Source organism: Antechinus flavipes, chromosome 1, assembly GCF_016432865.1.
Source record: "Antechinus flavipes isolate AdamAnt ecotype Samford, QLD, Australia chromosome 1, AdamAnt_v2, whole genome shotgun sequence".
Lineage (NCBI taxonomy): Eukaryota > Metazoa > Chordata > Mammalia > Dasyuromorphia > Dasyuridae > Antechinus > Antechinus flavipes.
In genome coordinates, this window is record NC_067398.1 from 207,175,477 (window position 1) to 207,203,329 (window position 27,853).

Here is a 27,853-nt window from a genome sequence, read left to right on the forward strand (position 1 = left end):
ATTTCTTTATATACAACAGAACACAAAAAGACAATTGATATTTCCTGCCACTTTTTGAAAATATACAATAATTTTCAATTCAAATATTACCTTGAAAACTGCCTTTTATTTGATCTTTCTTCTGTTCTTATCACTGTTTTTTAATGTTTCAGTGACTTTTTTGAGCATTATAATTTCTAAAGAACCCTGTCTTCCCAATTCTCTTTCCAATTAAAAAATTTTTGTCTTGTAACAAATAAGGATAGTCTATGAAAATGAATCCATACAATGATCTTTTTCAAAAATATGTTTTTTCCTTTTCTTTGACCACTGCCTCTGTCAAGGATATAAGTAATATGTTTCATCATAGTTTGTTTAGAGAACATGTTTGATCAGAACTCTTAAACCATTCAGTTACTTATTTTTTACAGTGTGGTTACCCTTGTATAAATCATTCTTCTAGTTCAGCTCACTTTACTTTGTATCAGTTCCTAGTACATAGGATTCTGTACAATGATTGTATTATTTAGCAACCTTAAAGTAGTAGATAAATTCTAGTAATTCTAGATTAAATTAAATTCTAGTAAATCCTAATATTTTTATTTTTAATTCTTATTTCAATTTAATTTATATATATATATATATATATATATATATACATACATATAATTTAATTTAATTTAATTTCACATACCACTATTAATTCAACCATTCCCCTAATTGATTTTTATTGCTATCTTTTGTTTTTCACATCACTCTGGACAAGTCACTTAACCCTATTTGCCTTACTTTCCTCATCTGTAAAATGAGCTGGAGAAGGAAATGGCAAAACATTCTGCTATCTTTACCAGGAAAACCCCAAGTGGGGTCACAAAGAATTTTACATGGCTGAAAAATGACTGAACAACACCACCATATTTCCAAATGTATTTCTTTTCCCAATAGATTAATTTTAAAAGGAAGACAATTTGAATAAAACTAATCAACATTGAAAAAGTCTTATATACAATGTTTCACAATTCTTTCACATTTCTTCAATTTCACAATCTTCCCCCTGCTAAGATGCAAGATTTTTGTAAAATAACTATGTCCTGAGTCTTTTAGACATATTTTTATTGACATTGGCTATCCATCCCATACATATTACAAATCATCCCATATTTCTATGAATTCCTTATAATCATAATTTCACATGGCACAGTGACATTTCATTACATTTATATACAAAAATTCATCCATTTGTAATTTGTTGTCATCAATTTTTAGTAAAATAATTATTTAAATAATTTATTTTTGGTAAAATAAATAGTGCTATAGTGAATTTTTTTGTGATATTTTCTGTCATTATTTTAGTGGGTCATATGCCCAATAATGGAGTCACTTAATTAAAAGTGTATACATAGGTTGAGTGACTTACAAAATTCTAAATTGTTTTTAGAAAAGTTTTATTTATTTACTATTCCACTGACAATGCCAATTGAGGGCAAACCTCAATTGTTTTCACTGTCACGTTTCTTAGTATTGGAAGAATTGTTCTTATGCTTGTTAAAGCATTTTTATCAATGCTGTTTATACTCTTGTCTATTAATATGTGTGTATATATATATATATTTATGTCAGTCCTCTTAATATCTTAGATATAACATTTGTCAATGATAATGAAAGTAAATTTTTTAAATTTTACAGTTTCTCATTCTTAGATTGATTTTGTTTGTGCAGAGGCTTTTTGCTTTTATGTAGTCAATTATGCTTTATCTTTTATTAATTTTATCTTTTATTGTTATTCTATGTTTCATTAAGAACTCTCTCTCTTCCCTCCCTCAATCTTCATAGAACAGCAATACACCTCCTTTAAAAAAAAAAATCATGTGGGTTTTTATATTTAGGTAATATATCTATTTGGAATTTATGGTGGTATATGATATATAATTTCAATTGAATTGTTTTCCAGTAATTTTTATTGAATAATTTATTGAGTCCTTTCTATTAGTCTTTTGTGTTGTATTTCTAAAATGGCCTATAGAATTCAAAGGCTTTTTGAATCTTGCTTTTCTAATCATCAACTAATCCCATTTTTTTTTGTTTTTAAACTAATACCAAAGAGTTTTGATGGTTACTTTCTTTCAAAAAGTCAATAACAACAGAACTTATATCCCTTGAGATTCTAGGCCTTTTGTGATTTGCTATTTTATCTAGTGTTATGAATTTTATCTAGCTTTATATAGACTATTATTAAATTGTCAAGTCTATTTCTTTATAGAGTGCTTTGTTAGTATAGTTATATTTGTTTAGTTAATGTAGATTTTTGAACTAGCCTTGGTAAATTATTCTCATAGTTCTTAGAAGATTTTGAAAAGAATTACTCATTTTATTTCCTTTTGCATTTTGTATTTTGCTATAAAAGAGATGTTGATGATTTTGTGGATTTATTTTGTTTTCTGCTACTTTACAGAATTTATTGTCTCATATGGTTTCTTTGATGGTTCCCTGGAGCTTTCTAAGTAAATCATCATGTCATAAGCAAATAAGTATTCTTTTGTCATCTTTTGCCTAATACTTGTACTTTTAAAGTTTAAAGTGTCATATTGCTATAAAAATCTTTTTTATATGTATTTCAAATAATAATGAATAAAAGAGGCATTTTTTCATTTATTCTTTTTATATTTTAGGGGAAAATTCTAGTATTTCCCAATTATAAATAATGCTAGCTTTTGATTTTAGGCATGGTTATATATTTTTATTTATGTTTATCTACATACATGTAGATAATGCCCTTTTAAATGACATTAAAATTATTCCCCTCTGCCTATAGATTATAGGGTTTCTGTTATAAATGACTACACTTTGCAAAAGATTTTGCTTTATGTATTCATAACATTATGTTTTTAGTGGGTTTTTATTTTCATTTTTTACAATAATTTCTTCCTAATATTAGAGCATTCTTGCATACCTTGTCTAAAATCTCATTTGATATAGTAGGGGAAAATTATATATTGTATTTTTTACAAGATTTTTATTTTAAAATCTTGCTTTGATAGTCATTAGTGAAACTAATCTAAAGTTCTCTTTTCTTATTCATCTCATGAAAAGAGTTGGGTAGAGTATTTTCTTATTTTTTGAGAATGACTTGTGTAGCATACTTATTATTCTTTAAATTTTAGATGGACAATCTGTTCATCTGTCTAACTCAGGGTTCCCCTTCCGCTCGATAATTCCCAAATGTGACTTTCCAACAGTGAGATGTGAGGCCAGTTCCAATAATCTTGTGATGAAGAGAGCCATCCACAACCAGAGAGAGGACTGTGGGAACTGAGTAGGGATCACAACATAGCATTTTCACTCTTTTTGTTGTTGTTTGCTTTCATTTTCTTTCTCATATTTTTCCCTTTTTGATCTGATTTTTCTTGTGCAGCAAGATAATTGTATAAATATGTACACATGTATTGGACTTGACATATATTTTAACATGTTTAACATATATTGGATTACTTAACATCTAGGGGAGGGGATGAGGTGAAGGAGGAGAAAATTTGGAACACAAGATTTTGCAGCGATCAATGTTGAAAAATTATCCATGCATATGTTTTGAAAATAAAAAACTTTAATAAAAAAGATAATTCCCTTATAGCTACTTTATTTTTATTTTCTTAGAGTAGACTGTTTAACATCTCTAGAATTTTCTATTAATTTCAGGTATTTTATATTTTTGTATGTAACCTTTCATCTTTGTTAAATTCTCAATTTTGCTAGCATGCTGTATACCATATATGTAAGCTATAGGAATTTAAAAAACAAATAAAACTTTTTTATGATATTACTTTTTAATTTTTTTATTGTTAATTAAATTTCTTCCATCTTTTTCATTGGGTTAAAAGTTTTTTAGTTCTGTTATTCTTTCTTTCTTTTTGTTTAGGTAATTGGGTGAAGTGACTTGGGTCACTTAGCTAGGGTCACATAGCTAGGAAGTGTTAAGTGTCTGAGGTTGGATTTGAACTTAGGTCCTCCTGACTTCAGGGCTGGTGCTCTATTCACTGCACCAACTAGCTGTTCCAGTTCTGTTATTCTTTTTAGAAAACCAGTTTTTAATTTTACCTATCAGTTCCATATCTTTTATTTTCCATTTTTAAAGTTTTCCACAGATTCCTAAAATGTTCTTTTTTTAATGCTTATTTCGCAGTTGTTCATTTTACAGGTTTTACCATTGGATATTCAGTTTATTAATCCTTTCTTTTTCTATTTTGTTAATATATATATGTATCATCAGAGATTTTTCCTTTGAAGATTTCTTTAGTTGTATTCCAGAAGTTTTGTTATGTTGACTCATAATTGTCATTTGATTCCCACATTTCACATTATTATTGTTTCTGTGATCTACACATTATTCAAAATATTATTATTAAAGTCTCTATTTAGGGTTTGTATCTTTTTCTTACCTCATCCTCTATATCTAATCAGCTGTCAAATTTTTTCTTAGTCTTAATTCAACTTCCACAAGTTTCATGCATCCTTTACCTTTTCTTCATTCACAGAGCTCTATTTCAGTGCCTCATCATCTCTCACCTGAGACATTGCAGTGGCCTCCTTATCGGTCTTCCTATCTCCAGTCTCTCCCCATCTTCTACACAGCTGACAGCTAAAAGTTATATTCCTAAAGCAAAGGGCTCAGGTCTGACAGTATCATTTCCATACTCAAAAACTTCGAAAACTAGAAGTTTAAACTAAAAGGTAAAATACATACACCTCTGGTTTGATAGTTAAAGCCCTTTATAATATATCTTCAGCTTTTCTAGATTTATTACATACTGTTCCCATTTACACATAATACATTTTAGGTAAACCAGTCAATACATGTTAGGTAAACTAGCCTATTTCCTGCTTAACCTACTTAATATTCCATCTGCTCTCTTCAAGACTTTCCACAGACTATCCCATGTTGAAAATGTACCCTTTCCTTGCTACTGATTCCTAGAATCTCAGCTTCCTACAAGACCCATTTTCTCCATAAAGTCTTTCCTGATCTTGGCAGCTGTCGGGAAGTGTTTACTTTTGAGTTTTGTTTCCTAGTTCCTAAAAAGACCAAGATCTCCCATTTTATCCAGGACTATCTCCAGTCATCTTGATCTATGTCTTGCCACTGGACTCAGATGGCTCTGGAGAGGAAAGTGAGGCAGATGACCTTGCATTAGCCCTTCCTTACTTAAATCCAGTTTACTTGGATATCAAGGCATCCTCTTCCTGATGTCATGTTCCTCTTTGAGAATGAAGGACAAACAACAACCTAAGTAAATAACAGCAACCATTTATAAATGTTTATGGTAGGTCTGATACTGTGATGACACTAGCACTTATAACCCTAGAATACTAGGATTATATAGAAAGGCAAAAATAGCTCTTTGCATAAAGGAGTTAATTTATTTATGGGGGAATACAACATGTAACTTCAATACTCTTAAAATAATTCACTTATTTTAATCAGAGGGGAAAATTACCCTGAGATTCAGTACTTCCCTTTCTTATTTGCTTCAGGGAGTTTTAGATAAGAAGTTTAGAATTCAGTCATCATTCCATTGAGCCCCCAGTTAAGAAAATTTTTAATACCTAGACAGAAGTTTCCCTCTTGGATCACTCCTCATATCAATTAAAAATTAAAGAAAATAATTCAGGCTGTTCATTGGAAGGTCAAATACTGAGGCTGAAGCTTAAATATTATGACCACGTAATGAGAAGATGGAAAAGACGCTGATGTTGGGAAGGATTCAAGGCAAGAAGAAAGGGCTATGGCAGAGGATGAAATGGATAACAATAAACATGAATTTGGATAGACTTCAAGAGATAGTAAAGACTAGAAGCACCTAATGTTTTATGATCCAGGGGGTCATAAAGAGTCAGATTGAACAAAAAGGCAAAAATTAGATCTCTTCCTAATCTCACATTTATAATTGTGTGTAGTTAATTTCTGGCTCTTTGTGATTGAGGCAAAATTCTCTTTATTAGAAATATCTGGGTAATGAAACAGCATATTATAATAGTATCTGTGGAAAGACAGGGAAAAACTTACCTTTCTTTTGGGACTTCTCTCAATCTGGGTTCTCTGCTTCAACATGCTTGAAAAGCCTCTGAATCTTATAAGCATATCCCTTTACCACAACTATGTCTTCCTTTGCTTTTCAAAGTATGCTAGAAATTCCACTTATTGAAATTGGTGAGAGTGTCCACAGTTAGTGAGTATGATCTGTATTAAGTTCTACCAAAGGAGACTGAAGAGCAGTCAGGTATTAATAGAACAAATAACAGAATTCAGAAAATGGTGTCCTGAAAACTTAAAAGATAGTATCCAGAAAAAAGTAACAGTGCCAAAGATTATAAAAAGATCAAGAAGAATAACTAAGGAAAGGCCTTTTATTAATTAAGATTTGGTAATTAAAAGGTGATTTTTGGTGAGTAGTTTTAGTTGAATGAGGAAGAAAACAAAAGATGAAGAAGTATAGACAACTTTAGATTACTTTTTAAATTTGGTCAAAAGGAGAATGAGAGATAAGCTTAAAGCTAGCAAGATCAAATGAACATTTCTAATGGGGGAAAAGGGAAAACGATTTATGCATTTGTAGTGAACAGGAAAGATGCCATTAGATACCTTACAGAGGGGGAAATGACAGAAAAAGAAATATGTTAAAGTAGTTAAGATGGAATTGGATCAGTGTTTCATATTGAAGGTTTTCCTTGGCAAGAAATAGGGACCTCCTTTGTGTGAATCAGAGGTGAAAGAAGCCATAGTAATGGAAGATGTCTGATCATTGTGATCTGAGAAGTAGAGAAGGGTATCTCAATGAATGGCCTCAATTTTTTTTCAAGGAATTATGAGGTGAACTCCTCATTTAGAGTGTGTGTGTGGGGGGGAGAGTGATGCCATGAGAGGCTTAAGAAGGATTAAAAGGTTTGGAATAACTGTTCTGCTAAGTGGGAGAGAGTCAATTGGGATGGTGTAGAGGCTTGCCTTGTTACAATGAGAACCCATTTGGGAACATGTCTAGCATTATTGGGGTTAAAGGGGAGATTGTAAATTAATAGGGAAAAGTAAGAGAAATCAGGTGCTTTATGCCACTGACATGCTAATTTAATAGCTTAAAGGTAGAGTTGAGAAGTGGTCTGATTCTGATTTTGTGCATAGATATAGTATCAATAGTTCTCTGGGCAGTGCTGGGGGAAGGGATAGTCTTTCTGAAAGTGTATTTTTAGACATGAAGTGGTGTCCCTAGATCAAGTGGTAGGCATCCAGTTTTGTTCTGTACCTCATTCTTGTTTCTCATTAGTCTTGGAAACCTATTATTACTGTTATCTGACAGCCAGCAATCAATCTTCTGGGTTGAGCATCCTGGCCATATAAAGTAAACTAAGGCAATATAGCCTAGGGGAAGAAATATATCGTTCCTGTTGCCCACTATCATCATTACTATTCAATATTGTATTAGAAATGCTAGCTTTGGCAATAAGAGTTGAGAAAGAGATTAAAGGAATTAGAGTAAGTAATGAGAAAACCAAATTATCACTCTTTGCTGATGATATGATGGTATACTTAGAGAACCCCAGAGATTCTACTAAAAAGTTATTTGAAATAATCCACAACTTTAGCAAGTTGCAGGATACAAAATAAATCCACATAAGTCATCAACATTCTTATATATCACTAACAAAATCCAACAGTCTGAGTTACAAAGAGAAATTCCATTTAAAGTAACTACTGATAATATAAAATACTTAGGAATCTATCTGCCAAGGGAAAATCAGAAACTTCATGAGCAAAACTACAAAACGCTTTCCACACAGATTAAGTCTGATCTAACCAATTGGAAAAATATCAAATGTTCTTGGATAGGGCGAGCAAATATAATAAAGATGATAATACTACTTACACTATAATCTATTTGTTTAGCGCTCTACCAATCAGACTCCCAAAAAACTATTTTAATGACCTAGAAAAAATAACAACAAAGTTCATATGGAAAAACAAAAGGTCAAGAATTTCAAGGGAATTAATGAAAAAAAAAATCAAATGAAGGTGGCTTAGCTGTACCAGATCTAAAATTATATTATAAAGCAGTGGTTACCAAGACCATTTTTGTTGGCTAAGAAATAGATTAGTTGATCAGGGGAATAGGTTAGGTTCAAAGGACAAAACAGTCAATAACCTTAATACTCTAGTGTTTGACAAACCCAAAGACCCCAGCTCTTGGGATAAGGACTCACTGTTTGACAAAAATTGCTGGGAAAATTGGAAACTAGTGTGGCAGAAACTAGGCATTGATCCACACTTAACACTGTACACCAAGCTAAGGTCAAAATGGGTTCATGACTTAGGCATAAAGAATGAGATTATAAATAAATTAGAGGAACACAGGATAGTTTACCTCTCAGACCTGTGGAAGAGGAAGGAATTTATGACCAAAGAAGAACTAGAGATCATTGATTACAAAATAGAAAATTTTGATTATATCAAATTAAAAAGTTTTTATACAAACAAAACTAATGCCGACAAGATTAGAAGGGAAACAATAAACTGGGAAAACATTTTTACAGTCAAAGGTTCTGATAAAGGCCTCATTTCCAAAATATATAGAGAATTGACTCTATTTTATAAGAAATCAAGCCATTCTCCAATTGATAAATGGTCAAAGGATATGATCAGACAATTCTCAGATGAAGAAATTTAAACTATTTATAGACATATGAAAATATGCTCCAAGTCATTATTAATCAGAGAAATGAAAATTAAGACAACTCTGAGATACCACTACACACCTGTCAGATTGGCTAGAATGACAGGGAAAGACAATGTGGAATGTTGGAGGGGATGTGGGAAAACAGGGACACTGATACATTGTTGGTGGAATTGTGAATGCATCCAGCCATTCTGGAGAGCGATTTGGAACTATGCTCAAAAAGTTATCAAACTGTGCAGACCCTTTGACCCAGCTACTAAAGAAGGGAAAGGGACCTGTATGTGCAAGAATATTTGTGGCAGCCCTGTTTGTAGTGGCCAGAAACTGGAAACTGAGTGGATGCCCATCAATTGGAGAATGGCTGAATAAATGGCGGTATATGAATATTATGGAATATTATTATTCATTAAGAAATGACCAGCAAGATGATTTCAGGAAAGGCCTGGAGAGACTTACATGAACTGATGCTGAGTGAAATGAGCAGAACCAGGAGATCATTATTACTATATGACGATCAATTCTGTTGGACCTGGTCATCATCAGCAATGAGATGAACCAAATCAGTTCTAATGGAGCAGTAATGAACTGAACCAGCTACGCTCAGTGAAAGAACTCTGGGAGATGACTAAGAACCATTACATTGAATTCCCAATCCCTATATTTTTGCCCACCTGCATTTTTGATTTCCTTCACAGGCTAATGATACAATATTTCAGAGTCCGATTCTTTTTGTACAGCAAAATAACATTTTGGACATGTATATTTATTTTGTATTTAATTTATACTTTAATATATTTAACATGTATTGGTCATCCTGCCATCTGGGGGAGGGGGGGTGAGGGAAAGGAGGGGAAAAATTGGAAAAAAAGGTTTGGGAATTGTCAGTACTGTAAAATTACCCATGCATATAACTAGTAAATAAAAAGCTATTAAAATTAAAAAAAAAAAAAGAAATAAAACTGGTTTTGTTCAGTCAAAAAAAAAAAAAAAGAAATATATCATTCCTAACTATATCATTTCCAAGGCCCAATAGCCTTGGGGCTATACCTAAGGGTTGCATTACATTAGCATCAACTTGTAAAACATAAAATAGTGAAGAATACCATGAAAAAAGTGTTAAAAATCATTTGGAAAATTGGGAGAATAACCTGCCAATCCATAGATAACAGTGAATAATAATAAGGATTCTTTGCATGAAATGTGTGTGTTGCATGAATTTTGATCATATAGAATAGCCAGCCATTATCAGTAAGCTTGCAAGAATAAAACATAGATATATATATGTAATTACAGTAAGAGTGTGACACACAACTCATCACCTGCAGTTGATAGAAATGTGTATTATTCACAATTAAGTAATGCATAAATATTACATGAAACAAAGAAAAACATTATTAAATTGCAGCTGGTTAAGCAAAAGAAATAAAGTGTGCTTTTTAAGAATACACACACACACACACACACACACACACACACACACACACACACACACACACACACACACACCCCTTCCAGGCTAGATAAAAGAGGATAACATTTCACAGGTTGATTTTTTTCGCAATTAGTCTTTTTATACAAGTTAGGAGAGTATAAAGAAAAATACTGAAGGAAACCAGTTATTGTTGCTGGTCATGAAATGCATACAGGGGTCAAACATAGCAAAATGTTAAATAGGGAATAAAATGTAATCAGTTAAGTTTTTCCAAGATTCTCTTTCAATATATTGATTATGGTTGTTGATAAAGTTTTTCAATGTATATAGTCTCATGATCTCTTTTTTGTTTCATTGTAGGTATTGTGGTAAATGGTTTAGTAAATATCAGCATCTCCACTATTGAAAAGCGCTATCAACTAAGCAGTTTCATGACTGGTCTGGTGTCATCAAGTTATGATATTTCATTTTGTTTATTATCATTATTTATATCATTTTATGGAGAAAGAGGACACAAGCCAAGATGGCTTGCATTTGCATCCTTTATGATGGGATTGGGATCACTTGTATTCACTTTGCCTCACTTTTTTAGTGGAAAATATCAGTTGGCATCTGAATATAAAGGTAAGATGTTTAATAAACAACCTCTTGTGCTTTTTTAGAAAAGGTGTATTATTTGTAAAAAATTATTATTGAATCAAGGACTTAGCCTATGGAAATGTAACTAACTATACTTTTAACCTAATTATGCATCCTTAAGAATGAATAAATGAAAGAAAAAGCATTTATTAAATGTTTATTATGTACTAAGTAGTATGCTTAAGGATCTATGATTGGATTAAAAGATGGTCAGTCACATTTGGCTTTTTTAAAAAGTTCTTTAGTATTATCAGTTTAAACCATCTTATTTTCAATTTAATTTTTCAAAATTTTAGTTTTGTATATGTTCTGAGATTGCTGATTTGATGATTTCTAGTTTTTTAATCACATGCTCAACTTTTTTGTTAATATAGATATTCAGAAGTGTTTTCCCTCATTGCTTTTGCTGATTCTCACAATCACTGATAGGTTGTCTCATTGTTAAAATTTTCTTTACTACAATTATTTTTGTTTTCATTATTTGTTCTTTCATCTTCCCATTATGTCACATGATATCACTAAGTCTCAGAAATTAAGATATTTCATCAGGTGCTTCCTCCTTGTACACCTCAACTACCCTCAGTATCATTTCAGTCTTCTTTGTTCCAGTGTCCAGAAAGAGAGAGCTCCTTCCTTTACTAAAGCTAACTATTCTCCTTACTTGTGCCCATGACCCTGTCCCTTCCATAAGCTTGTCACTTAAGTCACATTTTTCTCTTCCTCCCACCCCCCCCTTACCTTATTTGTTCCCTCATTCTCTTCCTGTTTCCTTCTGCCTTCCTTCCTTGCTGCCTACAAACCTGTCCAAATCTTCCCATCTTAAAAAACCTTAACTATTCTGTCCAAGTTACTAATAATCTAATTTCTGAATCTTGTCTTTTTTAAGTCCTTATTCTTCTTCACTTCTGTCATTTTTGATGCTGTTACTTCTCTTTTGTCCTAAGTCTTCCTCTCTTCTCTAGATTTTTTTATTTTTCTATTCCCATGGTTTTTCTTCTTTCTTTCAAACTATTCTTATAATTATTCTTCACTGTATTGTTATCTACATTTTGTTCTGTCTATATAGTATATTCTGGGCCTCTGTCTTAACATCTTAATTGCTCTGTTGGGGTTCAAGGAGGACCCCAAAATGTTGGGATTTCAGATCAGTGTGTCTGTCTCAAAAGAATTTTCAGGCTTGGAACCATCTCCAAGTCAAAGTTTATTATAATTGTAACAACAGTGAAAGTGGGCTAAATTTCAAAAGAAGTTAGCCAAAAACCAGGAAAAAGAAGGTAAATTTACCAGGTGCTTCATATCACCGAAATGCTAATTTTATGGTTTAGAGGTGGAGATGGAATTGAGAAGTAGTTTGGTTCTGACTGTGCACAGATGTAGTAACCATAGTTCCCTGGACAGAACTAGGGGTGGGGAGGAGGCTTCTAAAGATGTGGTTTTGGCCTGAAATGTCATTAAGTAAAGTGGAGGACACCCAATTTTGTTCTGCTCTTGTTTTAATTTTAAGCACCTCATTATTGTTGCTCATTAGTTTTAAATGCCCTGTTATCTGTTATCTGATAGCCAGCAATATTTGTGGGCTCAACATCCTAGTCAGCTAGAGTACACTGGAGCAGGATAACCTAAGGGAAGAAACATATCATTTCTAATACATCACTCTCAAGCCAGGTGGCGTTGGGCTATAGCAATAAGCCCAACCTTCTTGAGGGCTGTACTATATATATACTCTATGTACCTTTGCTTAGTGATCTCATCTGAATGCTTACAACATTGTCATATTTATGGCTTTAAAATCTCTCTATCTCTCATCTCTGTTCTGTCATCCAATTCTATGTTATGTTTTTCAAATATCTTTATTTGGATTACTAAAGGCAATTTAAAGTCAAAATAGAATTTGTGGTGTTCCTTTCCCAGACCGACTCCACTCCCTGAACCTGCCACCTAATCACTATTTTCCCTAACTTCTCAATATTTTGCGAAATGCACTACTATTATTCACTCAGTTTACCACCTATAAGGCACCCTTGATTCTACTTCCACACTTCACATATCCAGTCAGCTACCAAATCCTATGAATTCTATTCTGGTAACATCTTCAGTGTTTATCCCCTTCTCTTCACTCACACAAAAATGTTATGGGCCAGAACTCTACTTATTCTTACAAGATGCTAAGTGGAATTGATAAAACAATGATTATCTAGTTTAGCATGGTGATTAATAGTTCTCTAGTTCAGTATGATTGACTTAAATCTTACAACAAATAATGGTTCCCTAGTGATATAATAACTGGTTTATACTCAGTGTATTGTAAATAATCTAATTATATTAGAGCATATAAACTGGGACAAACTCAGCCAGGGCAGACTCAGAGACACATTCATTCCATTTCCCACCTTTTTGATGGCTGGAGACTGGAGCACAAGCCCTGGGACTCAGAGACACATTTGTTCCATCTCACACCATCATGGTTGCTGACCTGTCCTCCTGCATTTCCTCCACTGAGACCAAGCTGGCCCGAGCCCCAGGCAAGGAAACTAGACTTTGAAGGAGATAATAAAGAATTTGGACTTTAACACCTGGCTATTCTTGTGGTGATTACTCCAGAGAGAGACCTCCAGAAAACTAACCAGAACATTACACAAAAACATCTACTTGATTCTGTTCCTTTCACCTGGAATATTGTAATAGTCTCCTAGCTGGTCTCCCTAGTCTTTTTCTTCAATTTTTCCTTCACACAGCTGCTAATTGATATTACTAAAATGCAGATCTGACCATGTCTTTACCCTGTTTAGGAACTTCAGTGCATCTTAGGTCAAGTACAGTATCATCTGTTTGCCAATCTATTTTTCCCACATTGGTCTCAAATTACTTTCAAATTACAAGTCATGTATTTATCCCAGCATAAATGTCCTTCTTGCTAATCCCCATAAATATTATAGCAGGGACCCCTGAATTTGTTTATTTGAGTTGCCCTATTTTCCAGATATGAAGCACTCTCCCCCCAAAAATCCAAAACCCGATATAAAAGTGATCTTTTGCAACTGAACTCTTACTAAACTTTCAATGCCCTTGGGTCTAAATCATCTACAAGTCTCAAAAGTCCTTCTATCCCTCTTGCTCACCTTCCCCTACTGCGCAGTTTCTTCTCCCGTGCCACTCCCATTTGAGAGAGGATTATCTTCTCTTCCTCCCACGAGACTAACCCCTTCTTGCAGTATCCTGTCAGGATCCAAGGCTTTCTCTGTCTTGGCATTCCTTGGTAGGATTCCCATATGCATGTGCCTTTCCCTTACAAGCAATCAGGTTACTACTCATGTCTTGTGGAGTCCATGACTTGTGAGGATCAATTAATTCAGATTCTATCCTTGCCTAGCACACCACACTGCCTGGGTCATACTCCCTTCTTCCCTCAACCTGCAGGCTCCTTCCTTCAAAGTATAGATTAGATCTCACTTTCTGTATAAGGTCTTTACTAATCTCAGCAAATTGTTAGTGCTCTTGCCCTGAAACATTATTTTGAGTTTGGGTTGTATTTATTTGTATCTATATACCTATACTATTGTTTAACTCAATAGAACCTAAGCTTGAAGATATCAAGGACTGTTTCATCTTTGTTTTTGTACCTTTGGTGCCTAACCTGGTGCTTAGCATGTAGTTGTTTGTCCTTCGTTTTCAAAGAGGACCCAGTGACATCACGGGTTTCTTAAGTTGCCCTATTTTCCAGATATGAAGCATTCCCCCAAAAAATGTTTCAATATTTTCCATTATAACTCATTACTTCCCCAGTAAAAGTTTTTGGTATAAAAAAAATTTATAGTAAAGTAAAATAAATCCACACCTTGGCTGTGTCTGAAAATGTATGTCTCATTTCTGCACCTCTGGTTCATTGCCAAAATGCTAAAATATGGAATGTATGCTTCCTCATCAGTCTTTTGGAGTTGTGTTGCTTCATTTCATTGACCGTACCTCATAAGTGCTTCAAACTTGTTTTCCTTTTCAATTTTGTGTATAGTATAGTAGTATATACTGTTCTCTTGAATAGTACTCATTTTACTCTGCATACATGTTTTCCCAGATTTCTTTGAATTTGTCACTTCTTATAGCATAATAATATTCTATCATATTCATATAAAATACTTGTTCAGCCCCCTCCCAGTTGATGGGTGGCACCTACCTTGTTTTCAGTTCTTACTACAATAAAAAGTGCTACTGTAAATGTGTGTATATGCCTTTTCCCTCTTTAACTTGTATTACTCTTGTTAAAACAATTAGCTCTTAACCAGGTCAAAGAGTATGCATGATTTATTTATCTTTGGGGTATAGTTCTAAATTTTGCTTGTCCTTCTGTTAGAATCCTCATAAGGGGTTAAGTTACTAGAATTGATAGAAACAATGCTTAAGTTTATACCTTTGAGAGTTCACACATTAGCTCACTCATTAGAGTTCACAAGTTGGGAAGATCACAAGTCAGAAAACCACAATCCTACTCTCTCAGAGGAGGAGTCAACCTTTGGGTTCATACCTTTAAGAGATCATATATAAAGAGCTCCTGGAGTTAGTTGAAAGGAGTAGAACAAAGATTCAGAGAGAGCTGGAGGCTGAAGCTGGCAGAAAAGCTGCATGAGCTCTTGGAACCAAGGAGGGAGATAGGCCTCTAGGAAAACTAACTGGGCTATCTTGAAGGAGACAATAAAGGATTTAAACTTTTTACACCTGGCTACATTTGAGGTGATTGTGATTTGGAACGAAACTAAGGCTGTCTTCAGAAGCCTCCCCCAAGAAACCTGCTCCTGGAAAACAATCATATTTTAGAAAAGAAGAAAACACCACATCCCTCATACTTTTCTAACAACTGTCATTTCTCTTTTTGCCTTCCTTGACACAATTTTATGAGTGTAAAGTAGAAACTAAGAGTTATTTAAAGTAGTTTCTTATAATTGACTTGGAACATTTCAGCTTGGTTTTTTTGTTTTGTTTTGTTTTGTTTTGTTTTTTTAGTCTGAGAGATGTCTATACATATCTTTTGACCATATCTGTATTGGGAAAATGGCTTTTTTAAATATACATTTGTATCAAATTCTAATATATTCTGAGTGGCAAGACTTTTTTTTTTCATTACATTTTATCTTTTTTTAAAATAGCTTTTTATTTACAAGATATATGCATGGGTAATTTTTCAGCATTGACAATTGCAAAACCTTTTATTACAAATTTTCTTTCTCCTTCTCCCCATCCCCTCCCCCAGATGGCAGATTGACCAATACATGTTAAATATGTTAAAGTGTGTGTTAAATACAATATATGTATACATGTCCATATAGTTATTTTGCTGTACAAAAAGAATTGGACTTTGAAATAGTGTACTATTAACTGTGAAGGAAATAAAAAATGTAGGCAGACAAAAATAGAGGGATTGGAAATTCCAGGTAGTGGTTCATACTCATTTCCCAGAGTTCTTTCATTGGATGTAACTGGTTCAATTCATTAGTGCTCTATTGGAACTGATTTGGTTCATCTCATTGTTGAAGAGGGCCACGTCCATAAATATTGATCATCATATAGTATTGTTGTTGAAGTATGTAATGATTTCCTGGTTCTGCTCATTTCACTCAACATCAGTTCATGTAAGTCTCTCCAGGCCTTTCTGAAATCATCCTGTTGGTCATTTCTTATGGAATAATAATATTCCATAACATTCATATACCACAATTTATTCAGCCATTCTCTACTCAGTTTCCAGTTTCTAGCCACTACAAAGAGGGCTGCCATAAACATTCTTGCACATATATGTCCCTTTCCCTTCTTTAATATCTCTTTGGGATATAAGCCCAGTAGTAACACTGCTGGGTCAAAGGGCATGCACAGTTTGATAGCTTTTTGAGCATAGTTCCAATGTTGTTTTTAAATAGAGATGAGTATTATATTTTGTCAAAAGCCTTTTCTGAATCTTTTGATAGGGTCATATACTAATTTGCCTTTTTTGCTATTAATATGGTCTATTATGTTTATATTTTTTCTAAATGTTGAATCAATCTGGCATACCTGATTTAAATCCAAATCCTTTTCATGTTCTAAATCCTCTGCAAATACACACACACACACACACACACACACACACACACACACACACACATTTTATCATTGTTCAATATAGATATTGGCTCTAGTTCTCTCTCTTTTATCTCTCCATGTAATAGGTAAGAGGACCATATTTACCTCAAAGAATTAGATAGGAGTACTACTTTTCAAACAATTTATGCAATATTAGAATTTAATTGTTCATTAGATAGATTGCATTTGGAAATCTATCTGGTCTTGAATTATTTTTTTTTCATTGATCATTCCATCATGGCATGTTACATTCTTTTTCATTTTTATTTAAGTAATTTGGTTTTCCTCCTTTTAATAAAATTAATTGATTTTTAATCTATTTAATATTACTTTGAAATGTTGTTCTAATGCTGAGCTCTGCCCCCTTTGAAACTCTTGAATTGGTTGAGCTGAGTTACTTCTTGTGTACTTTATAATACAAATTCTGCTCTACTTACCTTTCTAGATTAGATTGCTGGTACTAGATCTCCACTTCAGTCTGCCTTCTTTCTCAGCCTTCTGGTAGGCTAATATGATTGATCATCTTGCTACTTCTCTGTCTCATCTGTTTTTTTGTAGTACTAATAGATTTTGCTTATCTCTGGTTTCCTCTAAATCTCCTTGACATTTATCCATGTGCAGTTATTTCCTCCTTTTTCTCAGCACTCAGTGGAATGTGCATTTGGATCATGTCTACCCATTCACTGACTTAAGAAAGCTTACTCCCTCATCTGCTTATATTAAGACAACCTTAATATTGAATGCATTTTAGATAATGTCCTTGACATGGTCATCCAAACTTTGCTTGGATGTTTGGAATGATAGAGAATTCTCAGTCTCAAGGACATTACATTATGTATACCCCAAATCTCTTGTCTTTTATATCCTGGTCCTAATTTCTTTTTGCAAGAAATTAAAAATTATGGGGAAAAGTATCATGATTCTTAGTAAATGGATAGAGAAGTAACTTAACATGCTTAAAACAGAACATATATTCTAAACCTGCTCCTTTCCCCAAGTTTCCTTTTTCTGTAAAGGCTACCACCATCCTTCCATTCACTCAAGTTCACAACTTTGAAGTCAACCTCCACTATTCACTCTGCCTCTCTTCAACTCCTTTCTACATCATATTTAAATTTCCAAGGCTTGTCACTTATCTCTCCTTGTCATTTGTCATATCTGACCCCTTCTTTCTATCCAAATGATCTCTTTGCTTATTCATCTCTCCACCACTAATTGCCTGAACTGCTGTGATAATATCCCTATTCCTAGCCTTTATTTTCTTCAATTCATCCTCCACAAAAGTTGGCAAAAAATATTTCTAAATGATAGGTCTGACTTTGTTCTTACTCTGGCTCAGACATATCAGTGTTTTCCTATTGCTTCTACAGTAAAATATAAATTCTTCTGCTTAACATTTAAAGTTCTTCACACTCTGGTTCCAACGTATCTTCTCCATTGATCTTGCAATAATTCCCTTTACATATTATTAATTTCTAGACAAACTCCCCTACTGGCTGTTCCTTATAGAAGATATTCTGCATGTATGTCTTTGTGTAAATTATCCTTTAAATCTTGAATATATTGTCTCTTCCTTTCCTTTGGGATTTCTAGTTCCATTTAATCTTATTTGAGTTCTAACTTATTAACACTTCCTTTCTTTCAGACTAATTTGTACAATTTTGGGTAGTCAGTTACATATACAAATTATAGCATTATATAAATTTTCTCAGGGAAAAGACTATTTTCTTTTTCTTTTCTTTTCTTTTTTTTTTTTTTTTTTTTTTGGTCACTTCATCCCTAATGCCTAGTATAGTATGTGGCACATAGTAGATATATTTAATAAATATTCACTGACATGAATCAAGAAGTGAAAAGAGAACTGTTATAATCAAAATTATGGTGGAAATCCTTTCTTTCTTGGCAAAACTTAGCCTTTTAAAGATTTTTGTGGATAAGAGTCCCTAATACCAAGCTCAAAGAATTTACATAGATAATTAGAAATAACAATTTAGAGGCAACTAGGTGGCACCAGTGAATAAAGTGCCAGACCTGAATTCAGAAAAACTCATCATCCTAAATTCCAATCTGGCTATTTATTATTTGTATGTCCCTAGGAAAGTCACTTAATCCTCTTTGCCTCAGTTTCCTCATCTATCAAAAAAGCTGGAGAAGAAAACGGTAAACTACTTCATTACCTTTCCGCCCAAAAAAAATAAATTGAGGAGGAGGAGGATTCTGGGAACATGGTGGAGTAGGTCAGTATATTTCAAGTTCTCCAGATTTCAACCACAAACAAAAGAAATTTGCACCTTAAGGCGAACATAGGTGAAAAATAAAGAAGACCTGGAACAGAATAGGGGTCCTTCAGATATAACCCAAGAAGACCTGAAGAAAGATCCCAGGCTAGGGACTGAACAGTGTGAAATGCAATGCAAATACCTCTGGGCTAGTTCCACAGAAACACCAAGTGGGGAACTCGAAGGCTATCTGGATTTGGCTGGAACCTCAGCAGGAACCTTAGAAACTTTCACTTATGGACTGCATATGGAGTCAAGAGTCAGTTCTGGAAGAGTGAGTGAACCTCAGATGATTAGGAACACTAGATTCAGTTGTGCTTCAGGGATGCAACCCTGGATGAGAAGGAGCAAGCACACCTGTTGAGTGCAGAAGCCCTGGGACCAGCACTTGCTGGAAGAAGAAATTTTTGGTTTGGAATCAGAGAGAAGAGCTGAAGTGAAGCTAGAGGCACCATCTTCCCCTCACCATGATTAGAGGTGCTTATACTAATACTTCTCATTTAAAAAAAAAAAAAAATGACATGATGAAGAAAAAAACCCAATCATAGAAATTTACTATGGGAATAGGGAAGATTGGATTTCATCTTCAGAGAAGGACACTGAAGTAAAAAGAAGTTTCTTTTACTCTAAAAAGTAAATGTTAAATGCTTCCCTGGCCAGAGAGAATTTATTGAACAACTCAAAATAATAATTTAAAAATCAAATGAGAGATATTGAGGAAAAAATAAAAACAGAAACCATCCAAGAAAAACAATATTAAAAAAAAAAGTTAACTAACTAGAAAAGGACATACAGAGTCTTAAAGATGAAAATAACTCTAAAGATTAGAATTGGGCAAGGGGAAGTCAGTGAAACTATTAAGAAATCAAGAAATAAGAAAACAATATAAAGAAAGAAAAACTAAGAAAACAATATAAAGAAAGAAAAACTAGAACAGAATGTGAAACATAAGAAAAATAGTAGATCAAGAAAAGAAAATATAAGAATAATTGGACTACCTGAAAACTGTGACCAAAAAAAAAAAAAAAAGAACTTTGACACAATAATGCAAGAGATAATCTAAGAAAATTGTCCTGAATTGATATAACATATGAGAAGAATAAAAATAGAAAAAAATTCCACCAATCACCACCTTAAAGAGATTCTTTGTGGAAAACACATAGGAATATTCTTGCCAAAATTTGAACCCCTATAGATCAAATAGAAAATTTTGCAAGAAACAAGAAAAAAAATTTAAATATTCTGAAGCTACAATTATACAGGACTTAGCAGCCATAGTAAAAGACTGTAGGTCTTAGGATATATACCAGCAATCAAAAGAACTAGGCCTGTAGCCAAAAATATCACATCCAACAAAATTTATCCATAATATTCAATTAAAAAAAAATGGACACTTAACGTAATTGCAGATTTTCAGGACTTTGTTTCAAAGTCAAACTTAATAGAAAATTTAACCTATAAAAGCCAATATCAAAGATTTTTTTTTTTTTTTTTTTTTTTGGCTGAGGCAATTAGGGTTGTGACTTGCCCAGGATCACAAGGTAGGAAATGTGTCTGAAGCCACATTTGAATTCAGGTCCTCCTGATTTCAGGGCTTGTGCTGTATCCACTGCACCACCTTGCTGCCCCTAAAAAATCAATTTTAAGAAACTTAATATGGACAAATTGTTTATGTTTTTTACATGGAAGAAGAAGAGGAAAACTATACATAAAGGCATTAGAGGGGAAGGAGGGCTAGTGGTTCTGAAAAACTACTCATGTCAGGAATAGGTTATATTGGCAATATTACATACACACCATGAAAGGTATAGCATCTTTCAAAATGTATAAAAAATATAAAAGGGATGAGAGAAGCAAAGTTGAGGGGAAGACAGTGAAGAGATCCATGTGGGGAAAGGGGAGGTTAAGTAATAGCAAGGCAAGTTTTAATTAATTTAATTTAAAGCAGAAGAGTTAGTAGAATAAGAAAGAAGAGATATGCACAGACATTACAAAGATCACTAGTAGAATTTATTAGAAAAACAAAAAGAATGGCTAGTAATCGTTGATCTTAGACAAAGTGAATTAGAAATTCAATCAAGAGAGAAATCTACCTTATATGTCAATCACACTAATATTGTCTTAGATGCATGTTTACATATGGGTAAATGCCTATATGTATATATGTCTATCTGAGTTTATGTAAATAGGTATGCATTGTTGCTCGTGTGTGTGTGTTTGAGAGAGAGAGAGAGTGTGTGTAGGTCTGAGGATGGGTGTGAATGTATACGTATGGGGGGGGTTGTGTGTATCTAAATATATATATTTTTAAATTGTAATCTGAGGGAACTGGGAAGAGGAGATGAAAGGGGAGGAAAAGTTGTAAAGTAAAAAAAGCTGCTCAGCAGAGAATAAAAGACAACCTACAAAGAAGCAAAGAAAAAATGGACACTCATAATTTTTTCAACTATTATGTAGCCTTTCTTGAACTGGTAATTTATTGTTATATATTTTGAATCTTCTCTGGTGTTCTGCTGGGTACATGACAGTGTTCTGTTTTGTTTTCCTTTTCTGTTTTTCTTTATTTTGTTTTTTAAAATAAAATCAAATTAAAAAAAAAACAAATAAGGTCATACTAAGGGTCAAGATATTTTATAGTAGCAGAAGTTAATTTTAAAAAATTGTGGCATTTTGTTTAAACAGTGTAGAGTAAATACTTTAAGCTAAGTTCAAACTACCTGAATTATGATACCAGAAATGATAATTAAGAAATAATTAAATAATATTTTAATGTTTGATAAAGAAAAACATATGTAGTACATTTAATTTTTAAATGACTAGCAAAAATAATTTTTTTTGTATTTTTTTTAAGATACCTGCCCACAAACAAGAATCACTAACTTTTGCCAACGCAACATAACATCTTCACTTTCAGTCTATCTATATGTCTTCATACTTGGACAGATGATGTTAGGAGTTGGAGGAACACCTCTCTATACTTTGGGAACAGCCTTTATTGATGACAGCGTTCCCACACATTTGTCATCTCTTTATATAGGTGAATTCTTTTACTATTATACTTTAGCTATATTGACATCTTATTGAAATTTTCTATACTTGAAAATAATCATTTAAATCAATTTAAATTAATATTTACCTATCCTAATATTGAAGACATTCTCTATGGAATGAACAAATTATTTTGATGTATTGACTTGCCTACTTGTTTCCGACTTGAAAAATTAATTCTTATGGTCACTTTTAGGACCTGAGCTTTGCAGATCTTGGATTTGATTGTGGTAAGTGGTTGTAGCTATGCTGATATGAATTCAGTTGTATTTAAGACTTTTGGCTACTAACATTTTGGAAGCTACATGAGGTGTGGCCCCTGAGTAGAAGAACTTTTTTTTTCCTGAGGCAATTGGGGTTAAGTGACTTGCCCAGGGTAACAAAGCTAGGAAATGTTGCGTGTCTCAGGCCAAATTTGAACTCAGGTCCTCCTGACTTAAGGCCTGGTGCTCTATCCACTGCATCACCTCGCTGCCCTGAGCAGAAGAACTTCTAAAGGCTGCTAAAATATGTGGTAAACAAAAGGTTTCCTCAAGTTGTTTTTTGTATATCCTTTTTTTCTAATTTTTTTCTTAATTTTAATAACAGGATCTTTAAAGAGCTAATCAGACTCTTATGTTGTATTGTTTGGATTAGTTGTACAAAGCGTCTCTTTCAGTTCATTACTGTTTACCTTATATTGATCAGAAGGAGAACAGAGAAGTAAAATAACATCAGACTTTAAAATTGGTAAGCCTCAGTGAGAACATATAAGAGCTCGTTGTACTTGTATAAGCCGAAGTAATGTTATTTTTTCTAACCCAAGATTGGTTTCCTTGATATTCTTTTCTATCCAGATTAAATCTGATCCCAATAGATTTGGCTATATAAAGTTGTTGCAAATTTATTATTATTTTAGGGGGAGCATTTAAACAGTGTAATTTTCTTTATTTAAATTATTTAGTTCTGTTAGAAAAATAAAGTCTTTACTATTGATGCCACTAATCAAATTGTGATGCAGATTAGTCAAGTAGCAGATAAGTCAAAATCCATTTTATAAAGTTTATTGGGATTTTAAACAGTTTGAGAGATAATTTCTGGATAATTAATCATTTTCTTAATAATGCTAGCATCTTATTAATAAAGGGATCAGTGACACTTTGAAATGCAAAAGACAAGCCATGGTGATAGGCTTACAGTTTATATACCCTTGGAAGAGTGAGTAGCAGTCCAATCTGATTGGTAAGAAATAATAATAGAGAATGAATATTACAATGGTAGTTGGACCTGTTCCAATGAAGGGTTAGAGTATATAATTTTTGAACCTATCATTTACTTCCAAATCATCCCTAATTTAGAGAAAATCTAGAGAAAGAATTCTCTGCCCAAGCCTAAGTAGAAGACAGTAGGGTGGGAAGTTTTACCTTAGATTAAATTCCTAGTAAGATTGAATGGGTTAACAATATTCAGATAGAGAAGAATGTTAATCATCATCCCTCCTGCCCACGGAGCTTGGAAATGAAAATTTCAGAAAAAGGGAGAACTCTGGATCTCCCAAATCATTGTTTATTAATAATCATTTATTATAATACAAAGTGTTATGAAACATATAATTATTGCAATACTCTTTTTCTAATTATATTAGCTTTAACTAATAGCAAAATTAGGTAGTGTGAAACTATAAAAATCGACCTTTGCTTTGGTTGAAGGGAAGGATTTGGTTGATAGGGAAGAATTGAGAAAGTAATCCTTTATTTATAGACATGAGTGATAGCTGATATGTAATAATTGCATGGTACTGTCAATTTCATTTCATGTTCATTTAATATATTGATTGATTTTACTGAAGTTTTTATTCTTTTTAAATTCTTTTAAAGAATTTTTAATTCTTTATTAAAAATAATTACTGAGAAAGAGTGGAGGAAATATTGGAAATGGAGATGATATTAAAAAGCTAATATTTTTAAAACAATCAATTTAAAAAATTATGCTCTTCAGAAACAAGTACAGGTTTTGATTCCAATTGTAGCTTAAATTTAAAGAAAATTCACATTATTATAGTTCAGAAAGTAGCAGGTTATTAATAGTTTTACATATGAAGATGGTAAAAATAACATCTTCATAAAAAGTAAAAATATTTACCTTTTTAGTGAAATCAGTAATATTTAATTTTATATGTTAAATCATGCTAATTTTTAATAGATTGGATAATGAATTCTTTATATGCTTTAAAACCAAAACCATAAGTCTATGAAACAATTATTAGCCACTGCATTTATTATAAGAGAAAGTACATGCTGTGGGAACTCTCTATACTGAGGAGCCCCATGGTTTAGGGGAGCTTCATCCTTCATGTGTTTCAGGACCTCTTCCATACTCTGGGTCCATTATTTCTAGAAAATATGGCAACTCAAAATCACAAGTTTAGGGAAACCCTTAACACAAGTATTTTCTATCATATAATAGCTACATGTAAGAAAAATTATATTAATTTCTATTCTTAATCTCAGAAGTATTTAAATGACCCCCATGTTCATTTGTATCATTTTTTTTCTAAAAGTCACATTAGGCAGTTATTATTCAGCACTGAGCTTAACATTTTAAGATTATAGTATGTATTGATGTTTAAAATATATTTTCTAGGAATTGGCTATGCTATGTCTGTCCTTGGCCCTGCTATTGGCTATGTATTAGGAGGACAACTTCTAACCATCTATATTGATGCCAATTTGGATGAAAAGTAAGTCATTAATTTTTTCTGTATTTTCTTTCACCTTTAATTAGTGAAATGTTGCTTAAACATGCTATACTTGTAGTATTTCTCAAAATGGATGTTCAATTTTTAAGATTTATAATTATATAGAAAGAATATTTGTACAAATGAAGTTGTATGTTCTCATTGTATGTAATTATATTAATGTAATTATATGTAGTGAAAATTGCAAAGTATTTTTAATATACTATCAAATAATTTAATGCTGTCATTCATTTTACCAGTGCTATGTTATAAAAGGTATACAATGTCTTTTTAAGTGAGAATAACTATCATAGCAATTTGAAGATTTTTAAAAATTCTTATTTTTGGAAAAGCATCATCTACAGAACCTAGAGTTTCTATATACTTACTTTACTTTTCTAATTTATAACCCCAGAAGCCAATAAAATCATTAAAACAGTACCTTGAATAAATGTCCAGGGTGATTGATATTCTTATTCTTTTATCATTTATTATAAAATAAGAAAGATTTTCAGATTGCTTTGCCATAAACAAAAAAAAAAATCTGATAGCTGTGACTCATTTTCATTGGTAGTGTTGTAGTTAAAAAATATATATATATACACATATATATGTATATACTACTCCTGATAAATGCTAGTATGACCTAAAATAGAAACTATTCTCCAATAGATATAAACAAGTTAACCCTGCCCTAAGCCACTGAACAATGCCTCAATCCCTAGCATGGTACATTTTTATAAATGAAATATTAAGAGGTTAGATTTTCCATATCTTCAGACTATATTCTTTGGATCCCATAATCTTGTTAGCCAATCACAACACAAGTAGTATAGATTCATTGCTAGAACATTAGATAGTCTAATAGCAAAAATATTTCATGAGCCTTCATTCTCCCTGCCTTTCCCATGTCTGTTTTGCTGGTGATCATTCTTCTGCTAATTCCTTTTATTATTTGTCCCTTAATACTCATTCTGTCATAAGCAATTTTGCTTACATTCTTTAATTTTTCTATAAATACTTCCTTTATCTCTTGCTTCTGACAGAATGTTACTTCTTCCCTAATGATATTCTCTTTCTCTTTTATTGAAAGATGATGCTTGTATTGGTCAATCTGCCATATCGGGGAGGGGATGGGGGAAGGAGAGGAAAAATTGGAACAAAAATTTTGGCCATTGTCAGTGCTGTAAAATTACCCATGCATATAACTTGCATTCTAATGGAGGAGTCAAAGGCATATAAAAATATATACAACATAAACAAAAACCTAAACAATATGTATAAAACCATTAAATATAGGACAGTTTAGGGGAGACTGTCCCCTAACTAGAACACTAGAAATTAGAGCAATCAATAAAAGCTTTACACAGAAGATGGTGCCTAAACTGTATCTTAAAGCAATAGAAGAATTCCACATAGAAGAGGAAGTACATTCCAGGGATGCCATTTTGGATGTTCAGTACAAAGATAGTTAGGAGGAGATGATTCACTCACTAGGTGAAGTACAAACAAGATTCTAGGTGTAAAAAAGACAAAGCAATGTCCAGTGAGGCTTAAAAGTTAAATTGAGGCTAGGCTGTATTTCATATTTCAGGCTAGAAGCAACCTTAAATCACTAGAAGCATCTGGGTGATGCAGAGAATAGAGTGTCCTCCCTGAAGTTGGGAAAACTCATCTTTTTGAATTGGAATTAAATTAAAATCTGGCCTCAGGCACTCACTAGCTATGTAGTATCATCTATAAAATGAGCTGGGGGAAAAAAAGGGCAAACCATTTCATTATCTCTGACAAGAAAACTCCAAATGGGGTCACAACACAAGAGGAGTCAGATATAAATGAAACAACTGAATAATAACAAAACTAAATCATTGGAGTTGATTGAGTAGGGGAATCACAGTAACTGTTCTGCAGTCAGATCTAAAGCAGGGAGAGAAATTAGGATACTGCAATAATCTCAGCAAGTGAGAAGCTGAATTAAGGTGGTAATTGTGAGAAGTGAGAAAAAGGGGATCAGATTCTAGGATACTACTGGAGTAAAAATAGCAAACTCTGGTAACTTTTCAGATATGTAGCATGAGGGATAGTGAGGAGATAAAGGTAACATTAATATAATTAACCTGTCTCGTTAAACATTTTAAAAATTTTGAATTCTAAATTCTCTCCCACTCTCAAGCCCCATCCTACTCCTTGGGAAGGCAAGCAACTTGATATGAATTACACATATGAAATCATGTAAAATATATTTCAGTATTAGTCATATTGCAAAAGAAAACACAAACAAATAGAACAATAAAGATGAAGTTATCTGTTTCAGTCTGCAATCAAAGTGTTAATCTGGGCAATCTATATTTTATAAGTATTCATTTTTTTCACTTAGCTTATCAGACTTATTGCCATATAGTTGTGCAAAATAGCTTCTAATTATTGTTTTAAATTCCTCTTCATTGGTGGCAAGTTCACCCTTTTAATTTTTGATAGTCATAATTTGGTTTTCTTCTTTCCTTTTTCTAATTAAATTAATGAAGAGTTTACCTATTTTGTTGGATTTTTTTTATAAAACCATTTTTTTTTTGTTTATTAACTCAAGTTCTCTTACTCAATTTTATTAATCTCTTTTTTGATTTTCAGAATTTCTAATTTGGTATTAAATTGGAAATTTTTTAATTTGTTCTTTTCCTAGTTTTTTTTAGTTGCATGCCCAATTCATTGATCTTCTCTTTCCATATTATTCATGTAAGCATCTAGTGATATAAAATTTTTGTATAGATGTATAGATGCTTCTGAGAAAGAGGTATATTCCTTTCTATCCCCATTCAGTTTTTTTTAAAGCTCTATCACACCTAACTTCTAAAATTCTATTCATCTCCTTTACCTACTTCTTGTTTATTTTGTGGTTAGAATTATATAGTTCTGAAAGAGGGAAATTGAGATCTTC

At 32.7% G+C, this 27,853-nt stretch overlaps 1 protein-coding gene across 5 annotated transcripts in view; it reads left to right on the forward strand.

The window, feature by feature from the left end:
* Window positions 1-27,853, forward strand: part of LOC127560571 (solute carrier organic anion transporter family member 4C1-like) — a 177,497-nt gene that overhangs the window by 8,776 nt on the left and 140,868 nt on the right. For 4 of the 5 annotated variants that reach the window (XR_007953364.1, XM_051995280.1, XM_051995289.1 and 1 more), the window contains exons 2-4: window positions 10,489-10,752; window positions 22,006-22,191; window positions 24,825-24,921. Coding sequence is in view for 4 of the 5 variants with exons in the window: in XM_051995280.1 (XP_051851240.1) it covers window positions 10,489-10,752; window positions 22,006-22,191; window positions 24,825-24,921 (547 nt within the window). In the remaining variant the exon portion in view is untranslated. The remainder of the gene's footprint in view (window positions 1-10,488; window positions 10,753-22,005; window positions 22,192-24,824; window positions 24,922-27,853) is intronic. The other variant, XM_051995266.1, reaches the window with a different exon arrangement.